At 41.8% G+C, this 14,376-nt stretch overlaps 1 protein-coding gene across 2 annotated transcripts in view; it reads right to left on the bottom strand.

Moving 5' to 3' along the window:
- Nucleotides 1-14,376, bottom strand: part of Scg3 (secretogranin III) — a 44,953-nt gene that overhangs the window by 18,475 nt on the left and 12,102 nt on the right. For both annotated transcript variants that reach the window (XM_008829760.2, XM_008829761.2), the window contains exons 7-9: nucleotides 11,641-11,818; nucleotides 6,629-6,745; nucleotides 3,148-3,231 (exon numbers count right to left, since the gene is read on the bottom strand). In XM_008829760.2, coding sequence (XP_008827982.1) covers nucleotides 3,148-3,231; nucleotides 6,629-6,745; nucleotides 11,641-11,818 — 379 coding nt within the window. The remainder of the gene's footprint in view (nucleotides 1-3,147; nucleotides 3,232-6,628; nucleotides 6,746-11,640; nucleotides 11,819-14,376) is intronic.

The raw sequence follows: 14,376 nt of genomic DNA, 5'->3' as shown, positions 1-14,376 counted from the left end.
TGTTTTCTGAGCTGAAAGTGATCTCAGTGATTATCTATCTAATCCTAACCCTCTTCCCTCACTTCACAAGAGGGAACTGAGGCCGGAAGAAGAGATGCTTAAGTCACCCACTGAATTAAGAGACTGGGCCCCATCTTCCAGTTTTCTAGATTCTAAATGGGCACTCTCCCTTCTGCCACACTGCCATTGGAGGGTGGAGTGTTTGTCTTACTTTATTATTATTTTATTAAAGATGGGATTTTTTTTTTTTGCAGGCTGGAGAGATGGCTCAGTGGTTAAGAACACTGGTTGTTCTTGCAGAAGACCTGGGTTCGAATCCCAGCATCCACATGGTAGCTAACAACTGTCTGTAACTCCAGTCCCAGGGGATCCAACAGCCTCTTCTGTCCTTTGTGGGCATTGCACCACACGGGTACACTTACCTACATGCAGGCAATACACACATACACATAAGACTTCAAAAAATAAAAAAAAATAAGATCGGATTTCACTGAGCTATCCTTCAATTTCTGGGCTCAAGCAATCCTCCTGCCTCAGCCTCCAGTGTAACTGCCATGTAACACTGAGCCTGTTATTTGTAAGTCTGTCCTTCCTCCCTCCTCCTTCCCGCCCTTTCTTCCTCCCTCACGATCTCTTTCCCTGTTTCCCTCCCTCCCTTTCTCCCTCTCTAGGCTGGAGATCAAACCCAGAGTCTCATACATGCTAGGGAAATGTTCTACCACTGAATTATACCCTCAGACATATTTGTCTTTAATTAGTGTCATATCAACTAGGATATGCTAGGTGAGTCTTGATTACAAATGAAAACGATTCTTGTTTTGTTCTGTTTGAGACAGGGTCTCTCTGCAGCCCCAGCTGTCTTGGAACTCTCTATGTAGTCCAGGCTGGCCTTGAACTCACAAAGATCCACCTGCCTCTGCCTCCCAAGTGCTGGGATTAAAGGCCAGCGACACTACGCCAGGCTGTTGTTTTAAGACGGGATCTCAAGCAGCCCAGGCAGGCCATGAATCGATCCTCCTGTCTCCACCTGCAGACCTCTTGAGTTCTGGGATTACAGGTATGCACCAGCATGCCTGACTCTAGAACTCTTCAGCTGCCCAGTTTTTCCTTCATCTTGTGGTTTTACAAAACAGCCCATTACTCAAGAGTAGAATCTGAGATTTAGCTTGGGGTTGTGGCAGGTCTTCTTTCTCGCCCTTTCTTCATGATCCTTTACCCCTGATCACCCTGATGTGAAAACAAGGCTTAGAATCTTGCTGTCAAAAAAATAATAAATGGGGCTGGAGGGATGGCTCAGCGGTTAAGAGCACTGACAGCTCTTGCAGAGGACCTGGGTTCCATTCCCAGCACCCACATGGCAGCTACGAACCGTCCTTAATCCCAATTCCAGGGAAATTTGATGCCCTCTTCTGACCTCCGTAGCATTGCATGACACAGGTGCACTCACATACATGCAGGCAATACACTGAATACACATAAAATAAAAATAATAAATTATATATATATATATAAAATACTAACCTTTGCTCACTTTCAACTTTAAAACATAGTCCTTCTAGAAATCTTATGTTGAATTAAAAATCATAAACCTTGAAGTAGGCAACTACATGAAAGCAAGGGTTATGCATGGGCAATAAAGGAGACTCTCGCAGTCTAAAATTATTTTTATAAAACAGGTTCTCACTTTGTAAACCAAGCTGGTCTCAAATTTGAAGTTCTCATACCTTTGCCTCTGAAAGTGCTAGGATTAGAGGTATGCACCACCATACCCAGCAACAGACTTTGCTAACAATATTTTTATTACAGAAAAAAAAATTGAGGGGCCAGGGAAATGGCTCAGTAAAGTGCTTGCCACACAAGCATAAAAACCCAAGTAAAAAACCAGATGCGGCAGTGTGTGCCTGGAATCCTAGCACTGGAGAGGCAGAGGCAGGATGGTTCCTGGAACTTGCTGGCCAATCAGTGTAGCTAAATCAGTGAACTCCAGGTTCAGTGAGTGATCCAGGCTCTGTGAGGGATCCTGTCTCAATGCACAAAGCAGAATGTGGAGAAGGCACCTGATGTTGCCCTCTGGCCTCTACACAAACATACACATGTGCACATATATTTTCACACACATGAAAATTTGCATACACACCAAAGAAAAAATTGAAGAGAAAGAAAAATCAGCTATTGACTCATGCCAAAAATGAACTGCTGAACAGTGGTATATATAGATGCATGCATTTTTTTCACATTTGTGATATGATTCTGTTTCTTGCTTTTGTCATTATGGAAGGTTATAAAAACTGCTTGAGGACTGAGTGTGTAGCTCAGTAGTAGTATGCTTGTCTAACAAGAATGAGGGCCTATCTTTGATCTCTGTCATAAAAAGTTAAGACAGGAAACTGGAGTGATGGTTCAGCAGTTAAGAGTGCTTGCAGAGGACCAGGGTTTGATTCCCAGCACCCACATAGTGGCTAACAATTGTCTGTAACTCCAGTTCCATTCAGGCAATACACTCATACACATGGAGAGATGGCTCAGTGGTTAAAAGTGCTAGCTGCTCTTGCAGAAGACCTAGGTTTGATTCTCAGCACCCACATGGCAGTTAACAACCATCTATAACTCCAGTTCCAGGGGATCTGATGCCATCTTCTGATCTCCAGGGGCACTGCATGACATGGGTACACTTACATACATGCAGGCCATACACTCATACACATAAAATAAGAAATAAAATATTAAAATAAATAAATATTCTTAAAAGTAAAACAAAAAAGAAAAATCCTGCTTGAAAACATTATTTTAAAGGGTCACAGTACACTATCACAAACATGCACACAGTTTCTATGCTGAGGATAAAATGGTTAAGAGTTAAGAATCCACAACTTGGGGCTGGAGAGATGGCTCAGAGGTTAAGAGCATTGGCTGCTCTTGCAGAAGACCGGGGTTTGGTTCCCAGCACCCACATGTGGGCTCTCAACTGCCCATAACTCCAGTTCTGGGGATCCAGTGACCTCTTCTGGCCTCCAAAGACACCAGGCACCTATGTGGTGCACATATATACATGCAGACAACAGCTCATACACATAATATAAAAATAAATATTTTTAAAAAACAATTGTTCTTTTAATAACTAGAAAAAAATAGTTGAGTAAATCCTACCTGGGAAAAGCTTGCTTTTGCTGTCAGTAGCATTTTTTTCTAGTTTGTTCTTAGTCTGAAGAGCAATTGTTTCATCCAAGTTTTCTGGAGAAAGGAGGGGGAAATGTGCTTTAATTTCCTGAGAAATGGTATCAAACCTTTACTCCCAAATGTAGTGATTACAGATGTGCCACAACACCTGTCTTAGATTTTACTTATTTATTCATTTTTATTGTTTTGTCTTTTTATCTTAAAGCACAGTCTTATTCTAGTCCAGGCTGACCTGGAATTCTCTGCAGTTTAGGCTGGCTTCCAGATCCCTGTGATCCTCCCTACCTCAGCTGCCCGAATGCTGGGATTATAGGCTTGAGCCACCATGCCTGGCTAGCTGGCTTAGTTTTTAATTTCACTTAATTTTAAGTGATTTTCACTTAAGAAGCAGTTTGTAGTTAGTAGTTACCTAATGTTGAACACTTAGCTATAAGTGGTAGTAGGACTACCTGCTAATATATAAGCCTTTGCAAGTCTCTGATGTATTTCCACAGGACAAATGACAAAGTACAGAAGTTCTGAGTCACATTGGTGATATGATATTGTCCTGAACAATGTCTTCTCTACTGTTAAAGGCAAAGAATAGGCTGGGCAACACTAACTGTGATAGTTTAGTTATTTCTATTTTATGCGTATGAGTGTACTGCCTGTATATAAGTATACCCATGTCATGCAATGCCTTTGGAGGTCAGAAGAGGGTGACTGTTAGCTGCCATGTAGGTGCTGGCAACCAAACCAAGTCCTCTGCAAGAGCAGCCAGTACTCTTAACTGCTGAGCCATCTTTCCAGCCCCATTAATTATTATTTCTATGTGTATGTGTGCCTGTGTGAATTTATGTGTACCATATGTGTGCAGGAACTTGTGGAGATCAGATCCCCTTTCGTCAGATCCCCTGGACTGGAGTTAAGGATAGCTGTGAGCTGCCATGTGGGAACTGAACCCTGGTCCTCTGCAAGAGCAGTAAGTGCTCTGAACAACTGAGTCATCTCTTCAGCCCCCTCTTCCTCACATGGTCTCAACTATGTAGCCCTGGCTGACCTGGAATTCACTATGTAGACCAGGCTGGCCTTGAATTCACAGATATCCACCTGCCTCTGCCTCCCAGATTTGTGCCACCATACCCGACACCCATTTCTTTTTTAAAATAAAGAACATGGGGGCTGGAAAGATGGCTCAGCGGTTAACAATACTGGCTGTTCTTGCAGAAGACCCAGGTTGGAGTCTCAGCACCCACATTGCAGCTAACAACTGTCCTTAACTCCAGTTCCAGGGGATCTGACGGCCTCTTCTGTCCTCCACGGGCATTGCACTATACAGGTACACTTACATACATGCCGGCAATACACTCATACACATAAAATAAAAAAAAATAGAGCTTTGAAATAAAGAATATAGTTATGCATACATATATACATACACAGAACATCTGGAAGATTGTAAACGAAAATGTTTTGAGGATATTGTGAGTAATTTTCATTTTCATTTAGGTTTCTTTTGGCACTGAATGACTTTGTAAAATAAATATGCTCTTTTTATAATAAAAAAAACCCAGTAAAACTATTTTTATATAGAAAAATATATTCAGGTTTCTGCTGAGTAATTCTGGATCATGCTGACAGACGGCATTTCCTCTTCTGTTTGTTTCTCCTTGCCCCAGCAGAGCAAGAGGCCATGAGGTCACCTTGTCCAAAGCACAGGGGTGAAAGGTATTGTTTAGTTACTAAATTGCAGGGAAACAAAAGTCCTTTTTAAAATCAAACTATTGGGGACTTAGAATAATTGGGTACTTAGAACAATTGAGAAACTATATTTTCAGTTTTATTTAATTTTAGTTAATTAAAAGCAAACAACCTATATGCAAATAAAAGATTATCCAAGTTTTTCTGTAAAGTTCAAGGACTGAGGGGTTGGCACACTTTTTCTGTCTGTGGCCAGATAGGCTTTGCAGAACTGAAGTCTACTATGGGGCTAGAACTGAACTAAAACAAATGAACATGGCCCTGTGCCAGTAAAACTTTATTCACAGGCACGGAAATAGGAATTTTATAGTTTTTTTTTTTTTTTCCATTAAGAAATGTTACTCTTGGGGTTGGAGCAACGGCTCAGCAGTTAAGAACACTGACTGTTCTAGCAAAAGACCCAGGTTCGAATCCCAGCACCCACATGGCAGCTAACAACTGTCTGTAACTCCAGTTCCAGGGGATCAGATGTCCACTTCTGTCCTCCATAGGCATTGCACAACATGGGTGCACTGACCTACATGCAGGCAATACATGCATACACATAAAAAAAATTAAAAAATATTTTTTTTTTTAAAAAAAGAAGAAATGCTACTCTTAGGTTGGAGAGATGGCTCAATGGTTGGCAGCACTGGCTGCTCTTGCAGAAGATAAGTTTGGTTCCCAGCACCCCACATGGTGGCTAACAACTCTAGTTCTAGGGAATTTGATGCCTTCTTCTGACCTCCATAGGCATTGCATGACATGGGTACACTTACACACATGCAGGCAAAACACTCATACACATAAAATAAAAAAAATAAAATAAAAAAAAATGTTACTCTTTAAAAAATTTCAACTGTGATTAAATGGGAGTTATTCTTGAGTTTATTGTGTGCTATACAAAAATAGGTGTTGGAGCTAGGCATGGTGTGCACATCTGTAATCACAGCACTTGGAAGGTAGCAGCAAGAGATTCAAGAGTTCAAGGCCAGCCTCATCTACATAGCAAGTTCAAGACCAGCCTGGACTACATGAGCTCCTATCTCAAAAATAAAATAAAAAGCCAGGTGTAGTGGTACATACCTTTAACCTCAGTACTTGGGAGACAGAGGCAGGTGGATTTCTGTGAGACTGAGGTCAGCCTGGTCCACATGGAGAGTTCCAGGCCTGTTGGGGCTACATAGTGAGACTCTAATATATATAAAATAAGTAAACAAAAAGGTTTTGGTTCATCAGCAGTAGTTTCATCCTTAATTTTACAGATGAATGAAGAACTAACACCCCACAAGGTACAGATCCTCACCAGCATAGCAGAGCTGGGACCAGGAGTCAGGCTCCTGATTCTCTGTACAGAATTCCTGCTAGCCATGTACAGAACTCAGAGAGGAAAATCAAGATTTAGTCCAAACTTCCAAACACAAGTAAAAAATTAATGAGTTAAAATTGTAATAAAATTGCTCCCTTGCAGATTATTAGAAAATCTATTAAGGTTAAATATTTTAAAATGTGGGAGTTTTTTTTCCCCCAAGCTTTATTTATTAGGATGCAAAATTGAAAACTTCCAACTAATTTTATTTGTATGCATCACCAAGCTGAGCAGTTCTGGTTACCCCGGAGATCTGGGCTGCTCTGGCATAAATCATCAAATGAGTGAAGTAATTATTGCCAAATTCTTAATTTGCTTTGAACAATGAAAACAACCACAGTAAAAATAAAATGGAGCTCTCACCGAGGTAGGAAACACCTTCTTCTGGAGATATTGTGCCATACTTGACCATCATCTTCACAAAGTCAATCAACGTCTTCATGATAGTGATCAGAGTTTCTTTCTCTTTTGCCTCTTTTTCTGTGTAAAAGGACAAAAACAATTTAAACACAACTAATAGGACAATAGTTTCATCTTTTAATTTATTTATTATTTTATGTGTATGAGTATATTGCCTGCATGTATGTGAGTGCACCCACGTCATTCAATGCCCCAGGTCAGAAGAGGGCTTCAGATTCCCCTGGAACTGGGGTTAAGGGCAGTTCGTAGCCGCCATGTGGGTGCTGGGAATCGAACCTGGGTCCTCTGCAAGAGCAGTCAGTGCTCTTAACTGCTGAGCCATCTCTCCAGCCTGTTTCATCTTTATTTAAAAAAATATTATTTATTTATTTTTATTTTATATGTGTGAGTATATTGTCTGTGTGTATTTATTTTTTTAATTTTAAAAAATTTATTATTTTTATTTTATGTGTATGCGTGTATTGCCTGCATGTAGGTAAGTGCACCTGTGTAGTGCAATGCCCATGGAGGTTAGAAGAGGCTATTGGATCCCCTGGATCTGGAGTTACGGACAGTTGTTAGCTGCCATGTGGGTGCAATTTCATCTTTTAATGTCAATTTATGAAGGATAACATCTTAAATATCTCTCCCTATCTTTATAGCTAAATCCACATACATTTAACTTAAAAAAAAGTAAGACTTAATTGAGAATATAGGACAATGTATAACTATACCAAATCACTTTTAGAATTGGACAAATTCAGGGTTGGAGAGATGACTCCGTGGTTATGAGTACCAGCTGCTCTTGCAAAGGACCCGGTTCAGTTCCCAAAGGTGAACAACCATCTGTAACTCCAGTCCAGGGGATCCAATGCCCTCTTCTGGCTTCCATGGACATTGCTTGACACAGGTGCACTTAGGGACATGCAGGCAAAATACTCGTGCACATAAAATTAAAAATAAAAAGAAATAGGCAAACTATAACTCTTCATAGGGTTTCAATTTCATCTAAAATATTGTAGCAGTGAGATATGTGGTAAAGAATCAGTGTCTGGGCTGCTCAGTTAGCACAGTGCCTGCCTAATGTACACAAGGCTGTGGTTTTCAATATCCAGCACCGAAGAGATTGGATGTGGTGATACAGGCCTGTAATCTCAGGACTTGGGGAGTGGGGACAGAGGATCAGAAGTTTAAGGTCACCCTTGATACAATGTTAGTTTGAGGCCAGCCTGGGATACATGAGAATCTGTCTCAAACAAAACAAAACAAAACAAAATAAAACAAAACCACCTGGAAGATAAAATAAACATTTTATACAGTGAATTATTAAAATATCATAAAACTCATAGGTTAGGAGGAGGAAAAGTAGGAGAAGGACAGGGAGATCTTGGGACAGAATTGGCAAATGAGTTTGGACATTCTGGTGCTTGGCCAAGGTAACACCTGTGCACTTGGCATCATGTTGATGCCCTTCACTGATGAGAAGTGACTCACAGGATGACAGAGGTTCTGAGCTGGGTGTTTGCCAACCAATGGGACAAGATGGCTCAGAACGGACCCTTCAGATATCAGCAGAGAGGCCAGTGCTATCTGGCCAATGTCTGAAACTGAAGGACGAACAGCGTCCTCTGGGAATGAAAGATCATCCTAATATCACTTTATGGAGAAAATAGATTAAAATTCCAGAAATCTTTATATAAATTTTCATTATAGGGCTGCAACAGGGAGAGGGAAAGCCATGATGGCAGTGTGGGGTGGTCGCCTGAACAGTAACAGAAAGGCTGGACACTATCATCCTTTGCAGATTAACCAAAAGTAAACAGATAACTCAGTGCACATGGGAGTGAAGAGAACTAGATATACTCAGGATTTGTTTTACCAAAAACAATTTCTTGCCTTTAATCCCAGCACTAGAGAGGCAGAGGTAGGTAAATCCCTGTGAGTTTGAGGCCAGCTGTGGCTAAAGGGAGACCTTGTCTCAAAAAAGACCAAAAAGGCGGGGTGTGGTGGTGCACGCCTTTAATCCCAGCACTCGGGAGGCGGAGGCAGGTGGATCTCTGTGAGTTCAAGGCCAGTCTGTTCCACACAGTGAGTTCCAGGCCAGCTGGGGCTACAGGGGGACCCTGTCTCAAAAATACCAAAATAAATAAATAAAGAAAGAACATTGAAGGCCAGAGAAGAAAACCGCCTCAGATCTCAGGGAGATCTCAAAAAAGCAGAAAAAACAAAACAAAACAAAACAAACCCCAAAACAAAACCCCCACAATTTCTCATATGTGTTTTGGGTTCCTGGCTTCCTTTCATTTTAACTCCCTAGACGACCACAGCTAAGAATGCCTATAAAGCAATGTCTTGAATAATCTAGAGAACAATAAATAGGTTCCCACTAAAAGAGGAAATGAAGAAAACTTTGAAAAAGATTTTCTAAAATTGACTGGATTTCCTTCCCCATGTTTTGTTTTTGACAGTGGGAATGGGCCAGACAGAGAAGTGCTGTATGCTCAGTTTTGTACTTGTGGCTTCTATATCTATGGATTCAACTGAGGATCAGAAATGTTCAAGAAAAAAATGACTGCGTTTTAACTGAACATGTACAGATCTTTTTCTTGTCATTATTCCCCATGCAATACAGTATAGCATTTGCATGGTGTTAAACGTTATAAGTAATCTAGAGATGATTTAAAGTAAACAGAAGGATGTTTGATGATTATATGAAAATACTATTTACAACAGGCTATGTAATGATTATATGTGAATGCTATGTCCTGGGTGCATGTGTGCATGCATGCGTGTGTGTGTGTGTGTGTGTGTGTGTGTGTGTGTATGTGCTCGTTATAAAACCTGTAATGTTACAATTCAGATCAGATTGCTGCTCAGCCCACAAGCCCTGCAATAGCCCTCCCCCTCTCACAGATACCCACAGACATCCTACTGAGACATTGTCTGTGAATCTTTAGCTAACAGAATTCCAGGTGCCTGGGTTGGAGTTTCTCATGAGAGGAAGAGTTTACCCCAAAGGGGCACTGGTAACCACACATCCTGCTCCCCACCCCCTTCCCAGCCTCCTGCTGGGGAATGGGAGAGCCTGGCTGCAGGCCTCTCCTCAGAGCACCCACCATGCTCTCTCTTTGTGGTGCGGGGGCCTGATTCTCCTCAGAGCCCAGACATGCTGTTGCCTCTCCATCTGTCCATGGCATTACTAACTCTTCTAATAAATTTCCTACCCCCAACAACCTTTCCCAGTGTCCCCTTGAGCCCCTCATCTGAGAACTTTCAGAACCCAAGCCTTTGCCCATGCGAAGCAGGCACTCTACCGCACAGCTTTACCCATAACCCCTGTGCCATTTTTTTTTATAAAGGACCTGAGTAAATGTGGATTTTGGCATCTGAAGGTGCTCCTGGAACCTCCCCTATGCATACTGAGGGACAACTATATGTGGAATTTTTTTTTTTTTTTTTTTTTGGTTTTTTGGGGCTGGCCTGGAACTCACTATGTAGACGGGGTTGGCCTCAAACTCACAGAGATCCGCCTGCCTCTGCCTCTTGAGTGCTGGGATTAAAGGCGTGTGCCGCCATGCCCAGCTTGTATGTGGAATTTGAAATAGCCAAAGTCACAGAAGCAGAGAGAGAAGGGTCATAATTGCCTAGGAGTGGGTGGAAAATGGAAAATGGGGAGATGCTAGGCAACGTATAAAGTCTCCTTTCTACAGTATGAATGAGTTTGGAGACTATGCAACATGGTAACTATAGTTAGCTGTGTTGGGTTACATACTTGAAATCTGCTGAGAGTAGATTCTCACAACAATAACAAAAACAAAAAAGAAGAAATGGAGAATGTCAACTGTGTGAGGGGACAGACACACTCACTGGCCTGACCATTTCAGGGTAGACATATACAAAACATTACGTTGTAAGTCTTAAATGTATACAAATTTTTGTCTGCTCAGGTGTTTGTGCTTGTGCATATGTCTTTGGGACAGGGATCTTACTATGTAGCCAAGGCTGGCCTCATATTCACTATGCAGTCCAGGTTGGCATCAAACTTTTAACAATTGTTGTATCTCAGTTTCCTAAATGCTGGGACTACAGGCATGTATATGTCACTTACAACTCAATAAAGATGAAAGCAAGTCACTAAAAAAGCTGAGGAGCTGGCAAATGGCTCAATGGGTAAAGGCTCTTGTCACTGAGATTGATAACCTGAGTTCAGTTCCTGGGATCTACATAGTGGAAAGAGAAAACTGACTCCTGAAAGTTGTCCTCTATCTCCCTGTGTACATTATGGCGTGCACATTCCCCCACACGTCCCCACACATAAACATACAATAAATAAATAAATGTAATTTAAAAAAATTTAAAGGTTGATGGGACTGGAGGGATGGCTCAGCCGTTAAACGTACTGGCTGTTTTTGCAGAGGACCTAGGTTTGCTTCCCAGCATCCATATAGCTAACTATCATCTGTAACCCCAGTTCCAGGGACTCCAACACCATCTTCTGACCTCTGTGGGAAATGTACATGGGGTGCACTTACATACATGCAGGTAAAAACATGCATACACGTAAAATAAAAATAAAATATTAAAAAAATTTTAAAGGTTGCGAATAAACAGCAGTTGCATTAAGAGCCAAGGCTGAGCTGGGTCAGGGCAGGGTGGTGATTCATCTCCCCAGGTGCACAAATTCAGGTACCTATACACAGCAGATGTTCTATGACTCTTTATTGAACAAATAAACCGTCTGTTAACAGATGAAATTATCCAGAAACTCCACATTTCCTGATTACCCTTTCCTAAATATTTCCATGACCAGTACACTGCTTTTAAAAAAAAATAATTGATGTGAACAATTTTCCCTGGCCAACAGTGTACGTCATCTGGGACTGTATTTGAAAACCAAAAACAGGAACAAAACCACCCACATATTTCCAAGAATTACTATTTCATTTCTCTCCTACAAGGCCATAAACAGGGGTTACCTGAATCAATGCTTTTCAGTAGTGCATAGAAGTTTGGGAAATACTGGAGCTCTTCGAAGCTGTCTTCACGGTAGGTTTTAGTTCTCCTTTCTAAGCCATTCGATAAGGTTAAGGTGTTAGATACTGTTTCATCATTTTCTCCATTAGCAAAATCATCTTGACTTGCTGTCACTGGAATCTCCAGTGAAAAAAATCAATAGAAAATAAGTAGTGGTTAGAACAAAACAATTCCAGGTCAGTGCTCTCTTTTCTGGTGTCCTCAAATGCAAAGTCTCAGAATTCCTCCCTTTTCTCAGCCCTGTGGGTCCTAGGCACAGGTGCCTCTAGTCAAAGGAAGAACACTGGGACTTAGTGAAAGGCGCTCTACCTCAAGAAAGACACCCTGAAGACTGGAGAGAATAGAGTTTCTATGGGTCTGTTCTGGCCATTGTTCCCCTTCCCAAGTCTGACTGAGGAGGAGCGCTTTGAGTTTATACAAAGTATGGGGTTGGGGTGGGGAACGGTGGTGGTGACAAGAAAGCTTTCCAGACTGTCTATCATTTTTACAGTATTCACACTTCTGAATTTCTTCCAGGCGGCATTTTGAAGGCTGTCTGCATGGATGCATAACGTGTTTTCCTCCTGATTTTTGTTCATTAAGGTGTTCCCCATCTTGGTGAAAGCCCATGTGCCATTCAGGGGACTAGACAAAAATCTAAAAACTTTCCTTTCTTCTTTTCTTTTCCCCCCTCCATCTGATTCATGAATATCCTTGTTTGCCCTACTTTCAAATCTCATGATAATTTATGCAGCTCATTCTTTAGCAACCCATTTTAGTCCCAATAGCTTTTATCTCTCACTTTCTACCTGGTACACCACCCATCTCAACTCTCAATAACTGCATCTTCTATACTGTAGCCAGAGGTATGGCTTCAGAAATCTGATCATAAACTCTCGCTTAACATCAGCTGTGGAGGTGCTGGGGTGATAGTTCCATTAATAAAGTGCTTGCCTTATAAGTATGAGGGTCTGTGTTTGATCCCAGAACCCACGTAAAAAAGGCCAGACCTGGCGGTACACAATTGTAATCCCAGCACTGGGGAGGGGGCAGAAATAGGCATATACCTTGGGCTTACTGACCAGCCAGCCCAATTTGCTTGGCGAATTTGAGGTCAGTGAGACCCTGTCTCAAAAAACAAAGTGCACAGTGGCTGAGGAATGACACCCAAGATTGTCCTTCGACCACTACCTGTACATACACACATGGGCACACATACCTGCACTCACACATGTACCTGCATGGGTGTTTGTGTGCACATCCCCCCCACCCCCCCATGGCTTGGATATGGTTTGTATTTGTCAAAACTCTTGTTGAAGTTTAACTGCCAATGAAAAGGTCTTGGGAGGTGGGGCCTTTGAGATGTAATAAGGTCATGGGGCTCCACCTACAGGAATGGATTATTGTCTTTCTTATGAGACTGAAGCAGTATGAAGACAGGGAAATTTAAGGGAACACAAGAGGGGAAGAAACTCTCACTCTGGGATCTAGTTCATTTGTCCTGATGACAGAGTCAAGAAACTTCAACACAACTGATAAAGCCAAAATTGCCAACACAGGCAATTAGTGTTAAGGACTTCTCAAACAAGAATTTTAAAAACCACAAATGAGCTGGGTGTGGTGGCATAGACAGTTGTTAGCTACCATGTGGCTGCTGGGAACCGAATCTAGATCCTCTGCAAGAGCAGCCAGTGCTCTTAATCACTAAGCCATCTCTCCAGCCCCTGAAGTAGATCTTAAAAAGTTTTTTTTTAAAAAAAAATTTATTTCTTATTTTTATTTTACGTGCGTGAGTGTATTGCCTGTATTAGGTAAGAGGCCCGTGTCATGCTATGCTTGAGGAGGAGAGAAGAGGCCATCAGATCCCCTGGAACTGGAGTTACAGACAGTTGTTAGCTGCCATGTGGGTGCTGGGATTTGAACCCGGGTCTTCTGCAAGAACAACCAGTGTTCTTAACCGCTGAGCCATCTCTCCAGCCTCTAAAAGTTTTTTGACGAGGTGCTAGCTACTAGGATTGGAAGCAGGGAGAGAAAGGCTACCAAGTCAGAAATCCAGACCCAATTTTATTTTCTAGCCCTTTTAAAATAGTACTGATGTAGTGCATGGTGGCACACACAGTAATCCTAGTGATTGAGAACTTGGAAAGTGGAGGCAGGAGGTGAGACCCCTCTTCAAAAAAAATAACACCCTCCAGTACAAAACAAAAACCAAATAACAACAAAAGTAACACATCCTGCATAGGTTTTCCTTGTATATGAGGATGTATGTGAGGATGTTGGAGGTGATGAAGAAGGAGCTGCTAGTCTGACTGCTCTGGTGGAAAGAAAGTCATTTTTTCCTAGGATTTTAAAGACAATTCAAGGAGGAGAGAAAGATCTCTGTAGCTTGGTTGATGCCAAGGCAAAAATATAGAAAGAAGAGTCCAGGAAGGGGCAGGGGCAGGTGGGAGAACACAGTCTAGAACAGAGGTACAGCGTAAGGCTGGGGGTGCAGGCTGCTGTGTGGAGGACTGAGCCTACTCACTTATTTATTGGACAGCAGCAGTGTGTGTGTGTGTGTGTGTGTGTGTGTGTGTGTGTGCACATGCACATGTTTTGGGAATAGATGATAACATTTATTGTGAATGGAACTTGAATACCAAAAGAAGTTATGAAGTGCCTGGTTTCAGCACACTGGGACTGTGTAAACAGTTGTATAT

The sequence above is a fragment of the Nannospalax galili genome, unplaced genomic scaffold (assembly GCF_000622305.1).
Source record: "Nannospalax galili isolate Female #2095 unplaced genomic scaffold, S.galili_v1.0 scaffold213, whole genome shotgun sequence".
NCBI classification, from domain to species: Eukaryota; Metazoa; Chordata; class Mammalia; order Rodentia; family Spalacidae; genus Nannospalax; species Nannospalax galili.
Note: the sequence above shows the minus strand (reverse complement) of the source record. Positions and strands in the feature narration are given on the sequence as shown.